The sequence below is a fragment of the Panicum hallii genome, chromosome 1 (genome assembly GCF_002211085.1).
Source record: "Panicum hallii strain FIL2 chromosome 1, PHallii_v3.1, whole genome shotgun sequence".
Classification (NCBI taxonomy): domain Eukaryota; kingdom Viridiplantae; phylum Streptophyta; class Magnoliopsida; order Poales; family Poaceae; genus Panicum; species Panicum hallii.
This window is the reverse complement of record NC_038042.1, coordinates 11,633,712-11,653,283: the sequence shown is the minus strand read 5'-3', so window position 1 is coordinate 11,653,283 and position 19,572 is coordinate 11,633,712. Positions and strand designations below refer to the sequence as shown.

Genomic DNA, 19,572 nt, shown 5'->3' with positions numbered 1-19,572 from the left:
ACATGATTGCTTTTGCATTTTGCTCTTGTCAGACCATGTAATTTCCCCGAGTAGTTAGCATGTTACGTTTAAGCATATGTGCGCGACCTCAACTCATTGTGCTGAGAGCGGGTTATCGGACACGTGATGAGAGAGTTGGAGTGGAAGCTTAAGTTTCACGAATTAAGGCGTGTACTACTCAAGTACTTTAGTTACTGTTGGGAGAAAACATAAAGCAGTTGGCAACGTGCGAGACAAGTGAGCGCGTGTAGAGCGCACTCGCAGGGTGCAGCCCGACTGTACGGGCAGTCCGTGTAGGCAGTCGAGGATATTTATGATATGGTCGGCGATAGTCACTGAGATTAGAGAGTATTTAATTGATAAATATTTATTGAAGCTTGATTCGAGATCAAGTTGAAGTAGTCGTCGGCAGGCGGCTGTTGAATTAGTCAGTGTGACAGAGTAGGAGGGATCGCTGTAGCCGAGCAGACGGCTGTCGAAGTAGTCTCGGAGCGATTGCCGCGGCCGAGTAGATGGCTGCCAAAGTAGTCACCGCGGCCGAGTTGGCGGCTATGGATGTAGTCGGCGTGACCAAGTTGGATCGGTCATCGCGGCCGAGTTGGCAGCTTTTGAAGCAGCCAATGAGCGTCGCGCAATAGTACAGCATTGCTCTGGGCAGCGGCAGTCGATGGATCCGGTACGTGCAGTTCAGGCACATAGTTGATTACGTAAGTTTTTATATGGAAGAAACAAAGGAATCTTTAGCATGCGTTAGCTGATTGCAGATGCAAACGGAAACTAAAGTAATGGAAGGAAGGAGTACGCTCCTTGTTGATGTGGTCGTGGAGCACAGGCCATAGCTTGCATGCATGCGTTGGAAGGCTCGTGTTAATCAAATTAAAACAGCTTGATCCGTTTTGCCTGCTCGCCTGCTCGTGTAAGCCGACGGCGATCAAATCATGATGGCGATACCTGCATGCTCTATGCTCGCAGCGGCGGCTGAACCCACCAGCGCCGGGCGGCGCTCGATCAGGAGGAGGTCTCGAGCATAAAAATCAGAAAAAAGAGATTTGATCTTGATTAGTCACCTGGAAAGCAAATTGATATGGTGCTGATATTAAGAACGACTCACCCGGTCGTTGATGATTACTGTCATCAAGCTCGTTGTAAGGATCTTGGAGATCCCCTACCTGAAGCGCTAATTGTCCAACTTGTACTTCGGCAAGTCCACCTGGGGTATGCTCAGGTAGTAGATTTGTATGTTAGGGAGATCGCAAATCCAAGAACTTGATAGTCATACAATGACGCAAGGGTTTTAGACAGGTTCCGGCTGCCGAGAGCGTAACACCCTACGTCCTGTATTCTGAATTGTATTGATTGGTTTAGAGTTTGTGAAATGTGCGGTCTTGCCGTCAAGGCTCAGGATGAGAAGCCGTCGAGTCTGGGCCACCCCAGGGGGTACCCCTACCCCTCCTTATATACTCCGGAGATAGGGTTTAAATGGCAAGTTTCCTAGTTGGTTACTATAAAAATTCTAGTCGAATTATAACTATAGAGAATATGCCTTTCTTGTGCAGCCGGCCCGGCCCATCTGGTTACCAGGCCCTCTAGTAACCCCTCTGTCAGGGTACCCAGAGGGTTACGTCCGTCACTAATTTTAGTCGATGAACGAAACTATATCTTCAATGCATAGTTTCCTCTGGTAACCCCTCTGTCAGGGTACCCAGAGGGTTACGTCCGTCACTAATTTTAGTCGATGAACGAAACTATATCTTCAATGCATAGTTTTATATCACAGTTTCATAGGCAAGTCATAGACATTAATGGCAATATATCGGATTGGATAAAATCAGATGAAATGAACCTCCATAGCTGTCTCAATGGTATTTTTGATACGTTTTATAGTCTTAAAAATAGTGTATATCAAATTTGCTGAGATGGTAGGTCCTACGGTGAAACTCTAATAGGAATGGCCTTAGGCCGTCTCCAGCGGGAAGGACGTCATTGGCTTTGTCAGCTGATGTGGCAGAGAGAGAAAAAAGCTAAAAGTGTTTAACCACGTTCATGGCATAAAAACCGAGAGTTCGCACAAATCGAGATGTACATGAAGAGAGAGGAGAGAGAGAACAGAAAATAGGAGAGCTATAGCCAAAAATATTTACTACGGTATGAGCTCGATAGAATATTGAATAGTGTATCAAAAGTTAATTTTGTGGAGAATTAAAGTGCGTTTGATTGAGCTGTGAGTAGAAAAATAGCTGTAGATTGTGAATTAAAAAAATTAAAAGACATTTGGTAAAATATCTGTAGTTTTTTAAAACACCCTCGAGCGGACCCCACGGATCATTCGCGGTCAACTCCGCTCAACTCTCCCTGACCAGCGGACCCACTCGCGTCAGCATCTTGTTCCTCCCGGCGGTACAGTGACGAGCGGATCTCACGCGCGCCGGCGACGGACCTTGCGCTCCCGCACCCGCCCGCGGCCCCCCTCTCCTCTCCTCCCGCCGGGGGAGCTCGCGCCGCCCCTGCTGGGAGCTATTGCGTCCAGGCGGGCGGGGCGCGGAGAAGAGCAGGGCTGTCTCCACGGGCAGCCTCCATCGGGAGCGGAGCTCAGCCTCACACGTCGGCCTGCCAATGCGTCCCGCCACGAGTTGCCCGGCCGTCGCTTCCGCTCACTGAAGCTAGCAAGTCGCAGCAATTTTGCTCAAGCACGGCAATATTCCCTGCAGCATACCGTCCATATCATCTTTTCCCCTTTCTTCAATCCAAGGCTCCAAGGTGCTCTTCAATTCGAGTTCCTACGAGATGCTAGCAAACAGCACCTAGTTCTCTCTTTTTGTCCAACAAGACAACAACAGCTGAGCTCCACCGCACCAAATCCAAGCACCAGATACCTCCTACCCTCCTTTAGAAGCAAATCGGGCAGAAGCGGCAGCTGCGACGGAGAGAGGAGTAGAGGACGGGACGGAGAAAGAAGGGAGGACGGCAGAGCTCGCCCTCGGCCGGCGGGGTCGTGGGGCCACTGGGGCGTCGCCAACAGGAACAGGGAGGTCGCGGACGGCAAGCCAATAGTTAACTGGCCAAGTGAGTAATTTTGATGAAAACTTAGAATCTAAAAGCAGATGAAAGCAGGCGTGAGGATGCTGTGAAATTTGTACCAGCCCACAGCTACTTTTGGTTGTGGCTTTGATAGAAACCAACCTTTAGTTGATTTTTAGTTTTTCTAAAAGTCAAAACAGGTTGAAAAGTCCAACCAAACACACTTTTAATCTTTTATAACATTTTAAAAATAACATGAAATAACTTACGGTTATCTTTGGAGGTGATCTTATACGGATTGAAGTCCAAACTCAATAGGATCCTTTCCTTCACCGCGAACTTCACCGCCAAACACACGACGGATCAAGTCAAAACCTACCATCAAACCCCAGTCAGCATCGGCATCCCCATATATTAACTGCAAGCAAATGCCGCCCGGCCCTTCGGTTCCGCCACTCCGGAACGCTCTGCCGGCAAGTGGGCGATTCGATCTGTAGCCACCCCCCGCTGTATAGGCAGTAAGATCGATTCCTCCTCCTCCGTGCGGCCATTCTTCAATTCTTTCCGATTCGCCACCCACCCACCGCTCTGCGTAGCTACGCCGCTGGCAATCCATGCATTGGTTGGATCGGATTGGTGATGCCATTGGTGGGTGCTCTGTAGGCCCCAATTAGAAGAGGAACCCGTGGCGTGGTAGGATCGGATCGGAGGCAAATGCCGGAGGGTCTGCTGGTCGATCACGCGGCTATATCATCAACTAACCCTGGTGACTAATGGCTCCAATATACTTTTCCTTTTTCCAGTTTCGAGTTAATAATTTTACAAAGTTATAACTGTACGTGTATAGTCCTAGAAATTGTATAGTTCCTTGAAAGTTAGGAGTTCTAGGTGTTAGTAGTTGTAGCTTTGTGAAATCGACTCCTTTTGTTTTCTTATTTTGTACGTTTTTTAGATTAATCTTATTTGTACGTGTATTAGTTCGAATCCCAACCGCGTACCTGCAGTTTTCCTTCCCTCTTGCGGGGTTTTGCAGATGCGTTGTGATATTATTGGAGCCGCAGCAGCAGTGGAAGGATTCACGGAGCCTTCATCCAATCCCACCGGTTCCGGTAAGAATCCCTCATGCTCTTTAGGGTTTTGTCACATTGCTGCTTCTGTGAACCCAATCGCGTACGTGCTGACCTTAGTTTGCGATTCTGTGCAGGAACAATTGAATTAAACTAAATTGAGGGCGAGATGGGGTTATAGGCACGGGCATAGGCGTGTAACGTGGGGCCCCCTAGGGTTTGCTTGCTGACCGGAGAAAACCCTAGGGATCTTTCTCTTGTTCTCCATGGTTTACACTAGCACAAATAGTGTAAACAGCTCGGCTCTCGGTTCTACTGGTGTTTCACTGTTAGGGGTTTGCGCCTCCCCTACGCAACGCCTGTTGGGAATCAGCAAAGAAGAAGATGTCGGCGGCCGGCGACGCAACGCTTAGCCCCCTGGAGGACCAACTTGCTCTTGTGCCACAATGTCTATTTGAGGCGCAGCCACTGGATTCAATTCTGATCTTCCTCGCTGTGCCCGGCAAGCCACTGCTGCCTATGCGTGTTCTGGACTCGGAGTCTGTCGCCTTTGTCAAGCTCCGGATCCAGTGGTTCAGGGGCTTTGTCGTGACAAAGTAGAGGCTTGTGTTTGGCGGGCATGAGCTTACACGCAACAGCTCCCTTGTCACGGATTATGGGCTTGCAGATGGCAATGTTCTTCACCTAGTTGTCCGGTTGGCTGATCTCCGTGCTATAACAAACAAGACTGTCAATGGAAGAGTTCAAGTTCCAGGTGGAATGTGGCCGCGATGTTGGGTACCTCAAGAACAAGATTGCTACTGAGACCGGGAAGGAAATCGAGAGCCTAAAGGATCAAAGGCTTGTACTTGGTGATGAGGAGCTTGAGGATCACCAGTTGATCACTGATATTGCAAAGAAGGATGATGTAGTGATTCACATGTTTATCCGTGAGCCGGCAAAGGTGCGAACAAAAACTATTTATAAAGAAACTATGGTTACATTCGTTACCCCTGAAGACGAAGGAAACATCCACATAGATGCTGCCTTGAACAATATAGAACTAGCTAATCATGGAGGTGCTCTAGTTGAGCCCATGGGCGGAGGGCCCAATGTGGCCCGGTATTGCTTGGGCAATACCTTGGCCCAGCCCAAGAAGGGTAGCAGGGCTTAAAAAAAAGAACTTACCTGCTCGCACGCCGCCCCGTCGCCCGCACGCCGCCATCCGCCCGCACGCCGCCAGGCGCCCAGGCCGCCTCCGCCCATCCGCCCGTACGCCGCCAGGCGCCCAGGCCACCATCGCCCGTGCGCCCGTCCGCTCGCATGCCGCCAGGGCGCCAGGCCGCCGCCGACCGTGCGCCCGCACACTGCCAAGACGCCAGGCCGCCGCCGCCCATCCGCCCGCATGCCGCTAGGCGCCCAGGCCACCATCGCCCGTCCCAGATCCGGAGATCCCCCGTTCCCATGTCCGGAAACAACCAGAACCAGGGGAGGGGGAGGGGGAGGGCGATTGGCCAAAGAACCAGAGGTATGTTTGCCATTTACCAGCAATTGTTGATTCCATTCCATGAGTTTGATTTCGGATTTGCTGTAATGTCTAATACATATTGTTGTTTGATTACAGTGAGTTACAGCTATTTTACTTGCAGTGGTCAAGGTGGACCAAGCACCCATGCTAGTGGACCAAGCACTCATGGTAGTGGTGTTTATCACGAACCTGAAGAAGTGGAAGAAAACATTGCTCCTCCACTTGCACAAGTCGAAGAAAATGCACATGATCAAGGCAATGATGAAGAAATTAATGGTGAAGAAGTGGAAGGTATAACTGAATTCAACTCGGATCACATTATTTCTGATCCGGGACTTCGTATTCCGATTGATCGTTTTGCTCCTAATATTAGAGATAAAGTTAGAAGGGCTTTCATAGCTAAAGGTCCGACTCAACCAATTGGTCATATATTTCCACAGTCACATGGTAAGAGGAGTTTTCAAAAATATTGGTTTAGGAATCATAGTTGGTTGGAATATAGTTTGGAGAAGAATAAGGCTTATTTCTTTTATTGTTATCTTTTCAAACATGATCGGATGGAGGAGAAATTTTGTCATGATGCATTTACAAAAGTTGGCTTCTCACAGTGGAGGAATGTGTACACGGCATTTCCAAAACATGTTGGTGGGCCTAATAGCATACACAATGTTGCAACAATAGCATTCCATGATTTTCGTAACCAAAGGTCAAGTGTAAATCATAGAATGTCAAGTTACAGTCAAGATGCATTGGTCAAATATGAGACCCGGTTGGAAGCTTCCTTAGGTATTGTAAGTTATCTTGCATTGCAAGGTGAACCATTTCGGGGGCATGATGAGACTAGCATTTCCTTAAATAAGGGCAATTTTTTTAGAATTTCTTGATTGGTACAAACAAAGAAATGAGGAGGTTAGAAAAGCTTTTGATGAGTTGTGTCCAAAAAATGCCAAAATGACTTCTGGAACGATTCAAAAAGAACTTGCAAACTGTTGTGCTGAAGCAGTCACACAGGCAATAAAAGAAGAAATGGGGGATTGTCTATTCTCCGTTCTTGTTGATGAATCCCGTGATATATCAGTCAAAGAACAAATGGCTATAGTTGTGAGATTTGTCAACAAAAAAGGAGAAATAATAGAAAGATTTTTGGGTATCAAGCATGTGAAGGACACAACATCAGAGTCATTGAAGAAAGCATTAGTTGAGATGTTAAGTGATCATGGATTAGTTTTTGTAAAACTTCGAGGGCAGGGGTATGATGGTGCTTCTAATATGAGAGGTGAATTTAATGGTCTTCAAAAATTAATTCGAGATGAGAACCTATATGCTTTCTATATCCATTGCTTTGCTCATCAATTGCAATTGGTAGTTGTTGCTGTCTCAAAATGTTGCTCATCCCTTGAGGATTTCTTTGAGTATGTAATATTGATTGTGAGTAGCACTAGTGTTTCTTGCAAAAGGAAGGATTTATTGTTGCATAAGCATCGCTTGAATCTCTTATCTAAGTTGGAGAGTGGAGAAATTTCATCAGGGAGAGGCAAACAACAAGCAACAACATTGTCAAGACCCGGAGATACAAGATGGGGATCTCATTATAAGACTTTGCTTCGTATTGAATCAATGTGGGATTCAGTAATAGAAGTCTTAGAAATTGTGCATCAAGATGAGCGCAATCCATCTGGTGCAGGTGGCTTTGTTGGAAAAATGGAGTGTTTCAGCTTTGTGTTTATGATGAAAATGATGTTGCAAATCCTCCATATCACAAATGAGCTCTCTCTTCTCTTGCAGAGGAAGGATCAAAATGTTGTCCAAGCTATGTCGTTGGTTGTGGATGTGAGAACACGTTTGATTAATTTGAGAAGTGAGGGTTGGGAGCCATTGTTGGAAGAAACCAAATCATTTTGCCTTGCAAATGATATCCCAATACCAAATATGTGTGATGCTGTGCCACGGTTTGGCCGATCAAGGAAAGGTGGGAGAAATAATATCACTCAAGAACATTTTTATCGTGTGGATACCTTCTATGCTGCTATAGATTCTATCACCACAGAGTTTGATCATCGCTTTAACGAGCTATCTTCAGAGTTGCTTGTGTGTTTTGCTTGCCTTGATCCAACAAATTCATTCTCTAAGTTTGATGCGGAGAAGCTTGCTCGGATTGCAGATATCTATCATGAGAATTTCTCTTTTGATGACCGCAAGACTATAAAAGATCAACTAAGAACTTTTATTATTCATGTGCGAAGAGTTGAAGAATTCAAGGCTTGTTATGACCTTGCGAGTCTATAAAAAAAAATAGTTCAACTTGAGAGACATATTGTGTTTCCATTGGTCTATCATCTCATTGAGTTGGCATTGTTGGTACCAGTGGCAACCGCAACGGTTGAAAGGGTCTTCTCGGCTATGAAAATTATTAAGACTGAATTGCGCAACAAGATGACCGATGGATGGTTGAATGACTTGATGGTGTGCTACATCTTCAACAAATTAAAAAGGCATTTCAAAATAAGAAAACTAGACAAATGCAATTGCCTAGGTCTCCTAGACCTAGACGTAACTAGAGATATTTTTTATTTCACAAGTTTAACATTTTTTTATAGATTTCACTAGACAAATGCAATTGCCTAACTCATATTTATTTTTTTTTCAAATTTAAGAGGTATGTAGCCTAATGTAAATGGATAATGATCACGATGACCTCTTTATAAGGTATTTTCCGCTTTCATTGTATATTTTTTATATTAGTTTGGTCTAGATTGTGTTGTAAATTTTGACCTCTTCGCGTTAGCAATGCCTTAATTTCGTCGCGTCCTCCGCCACTGGTTGAGCCAATTGTCGTTAATAGAAATGTGAAGCTTTCTCCTGCCATTATGGATATGATTGGCGCAACAATTGCTGGTCTGGAAAATGGATACCTTCTTGTCATGTCAGCAGAAGGTTCAGGGGGAGTCTATTTAATGAAGGATCAGTCAGGTGAAAGCAACATTGCAATGTTCAAGCCTATAGATGAGGAACCCATGGCGGAGAACAGCCCCAGGGGCCTTCCTTTGTCAGTTGATGGTGAGGGGTTGAAAAGGGACACACGAGTCGGGGAAGGCGGACTAAGAGAGGTAGCGGCGTATCTTCTGGACCATCCAATTGATGGGTGCAGATCCCACGATGGTACTGGATTTTCTGGCGTACCTCCCACTGCATTGGTTCGTTCTTTTCATATGGGGAAGGAGCTTAAAATTGGATCACTGCAGATGTTTGTGGAGAATCAGGGAAGTTGTGAGGATATGGGCCCTCAAGCTTTTTTTGTCAAGGAGGTTCAGAAAATTGCCGTGTTTGATATTAGGTTAGCGAATGCTGATCGTCATGCAGGGAACATACTAGTGTGCCAAGATGGAGATCAGATGCAGTCGGTTCCAATTGATCATGGATACTGCCTCCCAGAGAAGGTATGTGTTTTTACTAAACAGCTCACTTGAATTACCAAACCATACTTATTTTTCAGCACAGAAAACTATAAAGTTTCAACAATATCTTCATTATTAATCTCCTATTCACTAAATGTTTTGTTTCTGTAAGGCGTCAACCATATAGCCTGCTGCTTTTAATACTATATTTATTACAGCTTTATTCTGCTTTGCATTACCATGGACCATCGTCTTGATAACATGCTGTAAAATTACCATGTGTATCCATTGATTCCATCCAGCTGTAGATTTTTAAGTATAGAAGTCGATCTCAATAACGAGCTAGGATAGTAGGATGTTCTAGCCTTTTACATTTTCCAACAATACTTTGTGAATATATTCTAAAATAACGTCATCCAAAGTCTCAGCAGTATTTTGTGAACCATCTGTAACTGTAGTTGTTCCAGTTTGTGTTTCGTTTTTCAGTTTGCAGTAGATTGTGGGTTTATTCAGCATTTAGCAACTTAACAGGTGAGAAGAACATAGAATTGTAGATTTCAGCGACGTAATTACAGCCGCTCCCATTTATATTTATTTTGTCAAAGCTGTTGGCTTGGTGAACATACTTTGCTATTCTAAATACACATCATAAAAAAAGTCATGAAAGAAATTAGAAGTAATTAGGAAGTAATTATTTTTCTTGCTGGAGTAGACGAAGGGGACTCCTGACTCCTTGTGAAGTTAACTTGGTTTGTCTTTGCATATTGGATTCCTCACAGTTGGGTTGTGAATTGCTCACATCTGCTTCTCCCTTGCATAAAGCGATGTGGTTTCCCTGGGAAAAAAACCAAGACCTTAAGAGAACTCCTCACTGGAGAACAGTAACGAGCATGTTTTACTGTCCATCTTGGGGAGAGTCGACATTGCCACGGCTGCAAGAACAAGTGTCTTATCAACACGGTGGAGACACCTTCCATGGTTGATCCGCGAGCTCGCCATCGTCGTCAGAGATTTCCTACCTACCCCACAGCCAAACCCTGTTGGATCTGAGCATATGGATGTTGCCATGGCATCCCTGACCAAAGTAATTAGGATTCAGGAGCTTCTTGGGTGCCCCCCAAAGGGACTGACTACTGAGGGAGGCTACCATCACAAGGCTGCTGCAACTCAAGCTCTATCTGATCATGAGTACTCCGATGTTTTTGTCCCTCTACTCGGTGAAGCAATTGACACTGGGACTTTTAAGGATCTAGATCTTGGAGTAAAATGCACCGCCGGTCCTCGAACTTGGCTTGGGGTATCATCCCGGTCCCTAAACTTTCAAAATGCATATTTAGATCCTCAAACTTACTAATGGTATCAAGTGAAGTCCAAATCATTATTTTTAAATTATAAAGTAAAGTGTTCAACTTATATGGAACTTAAATGTGGGTCCACATTTTATTTTTAAATTTTCTGCTCAACTCTTATATTTTAAAAAAAATTCAAAATTTTGTTTCAAAACTTTATGCAGAATATTTTCTTTGCCAATATTTCCTTCAAAATTTATGTTTTTTATTTTCTATCTTTTACAAATTTGATCATATAATTTTCTTGTGTTACAATTTTTCTATACGGATCTTTTGTATTTGAATATATTTGTACAAGTAAATAGGTATGAATTATTTTTGTGTGTATATAATTTTTTATTTGAACAAATTATATAACTTTTAATTTAGTTTAAACAATTGTGATTTGGATCTCACGTGATATAATTAGTAAGTTTAAGGATTTGAACGTGCATTTTGAAAGTTTGAGGACCAGAATGACATCGGGAGCCAGTTCAAGAGCTGAAGGAGCGGGCTGACTGCATGGACGATGACATGCTCCGTCCAGCTGGTGCTGTTGATGGCTTCTTCAGCGCTTATCCTAGACAATGTTTGCTTTGCTGAATGGGACATGCATCACCTCCTGTTTGACTGTTGCAAGCGGCTCGCATCTTGCAGTGCTGGAGCTCGGCACCTGCTGCCTGGGGAAGCTTAAGGTGCTGCACCTTCCAAAGCTGGAATCTGTCCGAATGCTCCCTTGTCACTACGTCTTGTCCCATCCCTTACGGAATTGCACCCCATATGCGCAGCTGTTCCAGCTTTCCAGGGTTCAAGCTAAGCGATGTCGTTCTAAGAGGTTGCACGGCTCTAAAAGACCTAACATTGAGCTTCCAAGGAGGCAAGGAGAGAATATTTGACTGTGACAAGGAAAGCAACTCTGCACTGTGTTCAGCAGACTGAGGAAGCTATCACTTCATGACATATTCACCAAGGACCACGGTTAATGATGTGCCTGTTCATCCACCATTGCGCTAATATACTGTATCTAACAAGCCGATGGCTGAGGAAAAGGAGAAACAAATGTGCTTAATATTTCGCTTGGCAAAATGTGACGGTAAGCATAACATTACCAGGCATAAGATCTGACAGAATGTGACTTCCTCTAAGCTAATGAGTTGAACCAACCAATTCCGATCACGTAGATAACAGTCTGCTTTTGCTAGAATGACTCGATAGGCCCAGTTTGAGGCAATGAATCCTAAGCACCAGTGTTGACGTTTAAAATGCAACATAAGGAAACGTTGAATTTGAAGCATTTAATGGTCATATGTTTACTGTTGGAGCTCGAAGTATGGATCAAAAAGGCAGTACATGTAAGATGGAGAAAAAAGACATACTACTAGCTACTGAGTACACAGATGTTTCATGTTTGTTTCAAAAATTTCCGTTCATTGGATGTTCCACTTCTGCTCCAGGGCGCTGCATATCCGATTTAAACAGCAGGCGGCACTGAGAGGGTAGTTGCAAACTGCACCAATAAGGAACAGTGGTCACTATGGTTATATTACAGCTAAGGCACAAGAAAAGAGAAAAAAAAAACATCATCGAGACAAGAGACTAAAAATTAGCAGTTTGTCCAAGCAAATTAAGAAGTGTGTGGTTCTGAACAAATTTGCCATTTTCTTGTTCTACAAAAGAGATTACAGAACCAGCAAAAAATGGCTCATGCTCAAAATAGTCAGAAGCAGGATAATATTCATTATTTAAAACAAAAGGGTCATAATTCCAAGTTGCTACCAAGTTAAGGCCAGCTGCTGCTGAGTTTCTAAGAAAACTTCCTGGAATTAGACAAATCATCTATACAGTAAAATTACAACTGAAAGGAAACCTATGGCATAATCCTGAACATGTGCATGTGGCAAATTTAGAACTAATTAACAAATATAGAATGTCACATCACCACTGAGTTGATCTTACTTAGCATTGGATGGTTTTATTGTTCCAAGAGATCACTACTTACTTTGGATGTAATCATCTGTGTATTCCTTGTCAATCTTTCCATGGGCCATGGCACCAACCTGAAAGAATGTGCAGACAGCACGGGATGAGGCACAAAGACTAATAGATCAAAACTGTTCAGCTTAATGACAGTATAACAGCTTTTACTCACCACAAACACTAGGGGTTCATCATCACTGGATTTAGCAACATAGTCAAACAAGTTGACTGACTTCTCCGCGCTAAATGAAAGGCCTAGATTAAAAAACATCAATTAGCATATCTACCTTATATCGAAACATGTTTTTACTAAAGAATATAAACTCACCAACTTTCCGTGCACCAACAGGTAGATAGCGGGTAACAGGATTTTTAACAACATTAAGGAGCTTCTCACGTTTCCCAACTGCTGTAATGCTCAGCTTTTGCAACAATTGTGCTGCAATATCATTAGTTACCCGCACATCAGCATAATAATCGAAAGAATACAAGCACAAAAAGTACATAAGGTATATGAGTTTATAAGTAACTTACACATTAAACCACAAAAACGTTTAAATGTTCGTGGCATGCGGACATAAGGTTTGATTTCAAACAATACTCCCTTTTCAGTCCTCACATAAACTGCTTGTAGCCTTCCAGCTTTAGTTAAAGGGCTGTCAAATATCGCCAGTAGAGCCTGCAAAATATTTTGGAAGCATATTCAATGTATGTAAGAGGAACTATTGTTGGGCAGATCCAATCAACTATATTCCAATTTTCACCAGATCACTCAAGTTTTCTTTTTGGTGGAAAAACATACAAAACAGCTCTCTGGAGTAACCTCAATTGGACAAATCTATCAGATACTAAGAGGTCGAAACTGTGCCAAGTCCCCCAAAAGAAAAAAAAACAGATAATATAGGATGCTGGAATGATCAAATGGAAAACAAGAATAGATAAGCAAATAAGCAATGAAGTACTTCATGATTTCATACAGAGGACTTGTCTGATTTACATTTACTTTGAAGCAAGGACTTGATGATCAAATATAAAGGGGACAGCTTTAATCCATAGCCAGTAATTTTAAGAAATTTACATTACCTGATGAATGATATCAGGCCTATAGTCAGCAGGATTGCGATTCTGCTTCCTCAAATAATTAGCGTGATCATCTGAGTTCAAGATTTGCATAGTCTGCACAGGATGGTAAACAAAATTGTCAAGATTACTATCCATGTATGTCAAATAGTTGTTTTATGCTCGAATTTGGTCTCAAATGACAGAAGCTATTGATCTGCACACAATCAGGAAATCAGGAAATTTTGAATAAGCTTTTTACATAATTGGAACTGTAAACAATCAATCACACCAAATATACAACTCTGCACTCAACTGAATGGTAAAGTTTAATTAACATTGCTATAATGGTATTCTATAAGGTTGCTAAGCAACGATCTTTTTCCTGAGGAAACAATTGCATTAGCTACATCCAAAAACTAACGACAACGAGCCTACTGCGGTACAAGCCCTGCGAACACAATAAAATAATTGGTCCTCTGCAAATATTATGATCAAACACCTACATCGAGAGTCATGAAACTAAGTAACCAACACCTCAAATTTGGTTTCCCTTCAGTTCAACTACAAAAAAGCACAAGACAATAAACACTCTTCCTAGAAGGCATACACTTAATCCCCTAATATTCTAACAACCTTGATTTTTTTCATGCAGTTCCACACAATTGTGAAGGTGTCAAAGCTAGTGCTTTTTCTCACAAAAATCTGCACATTTAAGTTTCATTATAAGGTGAAAATTACTCAGCTTTTGCCCCTTTCCCTACTAACAACAGTACTATAACTGCCTGAACAAACCAATTACTCGAACAAATCCCTCCTTAATCTAAGCACAGGACCGAACCCGAACAGTACATAAATCATCTAACGGAGCCAGCACGAATTGGCCGTGGAATAGCACAAGAAAGCAGAGCAATTTCTTGTTGCAGCCTAATAACCGTACCTTGCCGACTTTGCCGACCTCGAGGCAGGCCCTCTCGAGCACGAAGATGGCGCCGGGCCGCCGCTTCCCGTCCACCGGCCTGGGCACGACCGGGAGCCCCTCCACCGCCGCGTGCTCCTCCTCGTCCTCCCCCGCCGCCGCCCCATCCTCCTCCCCCTTGTCCTCGCCGCCGGCCTCCTCTGGCGGAGGCAGATCCTCCGCCTCTTCGTCGGGCGGGGCGGCGTCCGAGGCCGCCACCTCGTCGAGCCTGCGCTTCTTCTTGCGCCCCTTCACCGCGTACGGCCGTCCCATCTCTATCTAGCTCTCTCCTCCTCGCCCGCCGCGCTCGAGGCTCGAGGCGTGTCCCTCGCCGGCGGCTGGGGTTTGTGCTGGAGGCTAGGGTTTGCGTTGCGGCTTTTTGGGTTTAGTGGAGAGAACGGAAATGGACGGCGTTGGGCCCTGGCCCCTGGGGAGTTGGCTTGGGGAATCCCGATCTGGTGAATAAAAAAAATTACTGGATTACTCTCTCAATTCCAAATTAATTGTTCATTAATCCTAGAATGTAATCATTCCTCTAACTTTAATTATATTTATAAAAAACACTAACATTTATAATATTCAGATAGCGCAGATATTAATATATTTTAAAAAATTAATTAAATTTATAGAGTAAACAGTTTCTAAGTTAGGATGGTGAGCTATGGAACAGAGGGAGTAGGAATGAACTAGGAACTTGGTATAAGGGATAAAATCCATATGAAAACCTACAATGTACACTATTTATGGTTTCTCATATGGTATAGCTAATAGTATCTCAACCTGGCAGTATTATTGAAGCGTCCAACGGTGCAATCAAGAAGATGTTCTTTAATTCATAGTTGTGAAAATACTCTATAATTTATTATGTAAATTACAACTACCATCTTCTTGAGTGGGTCCCAACCAGACTCTAAAATGTGGTATCCCATTTTTGTTAAAGTAACGCTACGTAAAAATCAGCTAAAATTCTCAAGCCATTTTTACTTAGGTTTCCACGTAGTTCGGATCAAGTTCAGGAAGACTTAGCGGTATTCTTAAGTGGGTCTAGAGATCGAAATTGAAGCTCATTAAGTACTAGTATGATATCTCGTTCAATCATGATTACATGGTTGTGCATGATATCATCATGCTTTGACTCTCATTTTCTCGTTTTACTTTTAGAAAACATAGAAATATTATTATTTAATTGTTATTAAATAAAGGTCCGACCATGCTATCTTTTTCTATAAATTTAGTCAAAGTTAGTTAAATTTGACTTAGGATAAATTTAATACGACATGTAAATAAAAATAAAAGGAGTAAATAAAAACTAGTAAAACTGCAGGGGGATCAATATGTTAATTACATACTGCACAAATTAGTGTACATTTGAGATATGTCATTTCACTTTTCCAAATAGAAAAAATACAATTGAAATATATAGAAATCATTCTACTTGTTGTATTATATGAACCCTTGAACCAAACCAAGCTTATATTTTACTTGTTTCATTCTTTCTTCTATTGTCGCCATTGTGCCTGTTCTTTTTTAGGAAAAAGAAAAGTTCTAACCTTTAGGACCGTATACAACCCTTATTTTTACATCATTCTTAGTAAAGCTGGTATAAAAGGCGAAAGTGTACACTAAAAAAAGAAAAAACTAAAAAGCAAAGTCTATTATTACTTTTCCATCCTTTATTGGCGAAGATATCTAAAGCAATGATTCCCAATGCTTTTTTGCCAAACAGACGGTCTTTTTTGACTCCTCATGCTGAAGTAGGATAAAAAATGCAATATGTTCTCCTAGAAATAGCTTGTATAAAAAAGATAAACCTTTTTTTCTCAAAAACCAAGTTATTATGCGTACAGTAAATATCCCACATGAGAGCCACCCCCACGACAATTAAAAGCCTTTCTTTTTTTCTATGCCTGTTAACCAATTTCCAAGCATGTGGTTTATAGATTTGGTGGGGTTAACTCAGTAGCTATATGAACAACCCTCCAAATGGTCCTAACGCCCTAATAGTAAAAAAATGTATAATTTTTTCATTGCAATCATAGCAATAATATTTTTAACTGCTAGACTAGTTCCTCTTCATCAAACTATCCTTTGTTAAAATAACACCTCGCTGGAAATACCAAAGAAAGATCTTTACTTTTAGCGGAACCTTGAGATTACATACGAACTTATTGTTGAAGGGACTATCACTGTTTACCAAGTGTTGTACTGCAACTGACCATGTCTATGTAAGTCCCAGCTAAAAGTTCCCCTCCCGAAGGAAAGCTGAAGAGAGGCTATTTTAGCTACTTGATTATTCCAAGCAATGGGTCTATCCCTAACAAACGCTCTTCAGAAAGAGATATTCAGCGGCGTTTAACTCATTAAATTTTCCACTGTAGCATGAGTATAGTGAATAATATTATATAAGATATGATATTTCTCCTTCAGTGGTTCTGAACTCATTCAAGTATCCTCCAAAAATCTGATTTGTGATCCATCCTTTATCTTGAAAGGCCCACATCCCAGAAAATCCATCTCTCAAAAAATGTGAATCTCCAAGTTGTATTTGAACCTGAGACAAATACTTTAAATTCAGATACTTTGAGTAAGGTTTGCCAATCGCCTTCCTAATTTAAACAACCATCTGTTGAGAAGACATTTATTTTTTATCCGCATGTCTGATATTTTCATACCTTTTGATCTTTAGAAGACACGTAATATTCTACTTGGCTATGCCGTATTTTCATTTATCGTTGGTGCCTTGCCTAAAAATCCTGAATCGGTAAAAATTCAATCTCTTCAGTGTGGCACAACCGCCATCACTTGAGACCTTTATGAAACATCTTCAAGCGTTGTATAATTCACACAACCAATCTTGAAATGAGGAACCTTTTTCTTTTGATTAGAACCTTGATCTTGCTTTGGTGTCATACAACAATCATGATGAGTAAAGTGGCTAGGCCTACCACAATTTGTATCAGGGATTGAAGTTTGGGTGACTGCCCAACTGCTACACAGGACTACTGCACATTCTATTGGGGAACAAGAGCTTTGGAAGACCCCTGGTCCTGTGGGCGCTGATACTGGTACTAGTACTGAGGTGGCCTATAATCTATCTGCCGTTGTGGCTGGGACTGGTATGCGATACGTTGTGGACCAGTCTGAACCAAACGAAATTCTGTGTAGAATGGTTAGATGATCTAGCAGAAGGTTCCTTCCTCTTTGTACTTTCCTTATGAGCCATGGTAGCATTCTCCTGAGTACTGGCCCCAATGAACAGCTCACTAAAACTGTAAAATTTGAAGATGGTCAGGCAATCCTTCAACTTAGAATTAAGTCCTTGCCTGAAACAAGCTTGCTTCTTCTTATCATATCAACATGATATCCAATATACTGAGCCTGTGCATACTAAAAATTGTTTTCTTATTTTATGATCAGGAACTCTGTCAATTTTATTTGCATAACACCTTCCGGGATATGATGGCCATGGAAAGCTTCTTTGAATTCCTCCTGTGAAACCGGTGGTCAGTAGGCAACATAGCATTATAAGTGTCCCACCAAGTCCTTGCTGGACCCGTGAGCTACTAAGATGCGAATCGGGCTTTGTCTGCATCATTGAAACGATGCAGCGTGAACTTGGACTCAATAGCACGCGACATTTTATCAGTCTCAAGAGGTTCATTCGTCTTATGGAAAAGCAGTGGCTGAGTGCTCAAGAATTGCTAATAACCATCCATAGGATCTAGTTCCTAATTTTTCCACCCTTACGCTAGAGATCATTATGTTGAGCAAGCTGTCGTAAAATTTGGGTCATTTCACCCGGCTCCGCAATGAGTGTGTTAATAGCTGCTCCATATTCAGATTTGGTGGCAACGGTGACGGATCATTTTCATTACCACCAGCCCCATGACAATTGTCCACAATTCTGCAAGTCAATCATGATGTGATTAGTCTCATCATATTGATCATAATGTATAATCATGATAGAAATTTGTTAAAGACAACATGAATGAATGCAAAAATACTAGTCTGCCTACTGGTTTGATCATAGCTTTTTGATTCTGGTATCCAAAATCTATAGAAAATTTGCAATATCTTTCATATTCATGACCATAACTAATTTAAACTGTAACTAAATGTAAACTCATCAAATAGATTTCTGCGCGTATGCTGAATTCTGGAATGGCAGAATTCAAAATTCATATAAACTGTCCATCTAAAATTGCTCAAATATTGACAGAAAATAAGTTTTTAAATTTCTACAACTTTCATATTGTACATTTTTTGCAACAAACGTCATTTTCAATGCGCAAATTTCCAGATCAGCAACACAGTTCATATTTTTTGCCAACATCATTTACATCACATTCATAGATCAAGACGCATGTATAATTTTTTACATCCCATCAACCACCACTACCAATTGGTCCAATTCATATATGCCATGAATAAGACTAAAGGTCCATCTAAACCATCATCTTGCCTATTACATCAATCATATCTCACCAAAAGGGATGCAATGGCTAAACTACATCAAAAGATGTTAATGCCCCACGAGGGCTCCACTACTCGTGACCTGACTCCACACCTGTCTCCCCATGGATCATCTTAGGATCTTCGTCCTCAACAGCAGCTGCAAGCTCAGGCTCATGCTCAAGCTGGTGGTGTAGGGCAAGGTGCTTCTTAGGCTCCTGCAACTCCCCCTCAAGTAGCTCAATAGTAGTAGTATGATCATTCAACTGCTGCTTAAGATCCTCAACCTCCCTTGCCAACTGCTGCTCCTGAAGATCAGCTTTGCTGAAACTTGGGTGAAAGAAATCATTCTTAACCATGACCTTTATCCATCAAATGCAGAATAGCAGCAGGATCGAATAGATGATGCCAATCAGGATCCAAGAAAATGTTCACCCTCTTACTAGCTTGCTCCACAATCTGATTCCTCTCCGGAAAAGCAATAACCGACAAGTTGTTTACATCAATGGGACGATCCTCGCATGCACGATTAAACGCAACCAAGGCAACTTTTTTCCCAAGCATCCACAGACTAGTCCCCTTAGCATGAGGTGACCAAGCACCTCAATTGTCATTGCGGGGCAAGATGGAACCTTCTTGTAGATGTAGCAAATGTTGATGCCCTCAATCACGCCCCATGGAGTCCGGGGGCTTTGGTGTGCCCCAAGCTCTGGAGCATGTCTTAGAATAGCATAGGAAAGCCACTCAAGTGAAGACAAGTGGAGCGTGCCCACCCATCCTAATAAAAGTTTAGCTGTCCGAACTCACCATC

At 42.3% G+C, this 19,572-nt stretch overlaps 1 protein-coding gene and 1 pseudogene across 1 annotated transcript; one reads left to right on the top strand and one right to left on the bottom strand.

Moving 5' to 3' along the window:
- The first annotated feature begins 4,469 nt into the window (after positions 1 to 4,469).
- Positions 4,470 to 9,515, top strand: LOC112895951 (annotated as a pseudogene).
- A 2,056-nt stretch (positions 9,516 to 11,571) lies between these two features.
- On the bottom strand, positions 11,572 to 14,732 carry LOC112894772 (ribosomal RNA small subunit methyltransferase nep-1-like). Its single transcript, XM_025962607.1, has 7 exons — positions 14,292 to 14,732; positions 13,376 to 13,468; positions 12,827 to 12,971; positions 12,621 to 12,731; positions 12,465 to 12,547; positions 12,315 to 12,372; positions 11,572 to 11,822 (listed from the first exon to the last, which is right to left on the bottom strand). The coding sequence occupies exons 1-7, from the start codon at positions 14,580 to 14,582 to the stop codon at positions 11,743 to 11,745; spliced, it is 861 nt and encodes a 286-aa protein (XP_025818392.1). The 5' UTR covers positions 14,583 to 14,732; the 3' UTR covers positions 11,572 to 11,742.
- Positions 14,733 to 19,572: the final 4,840 nt, after the last annotated feature.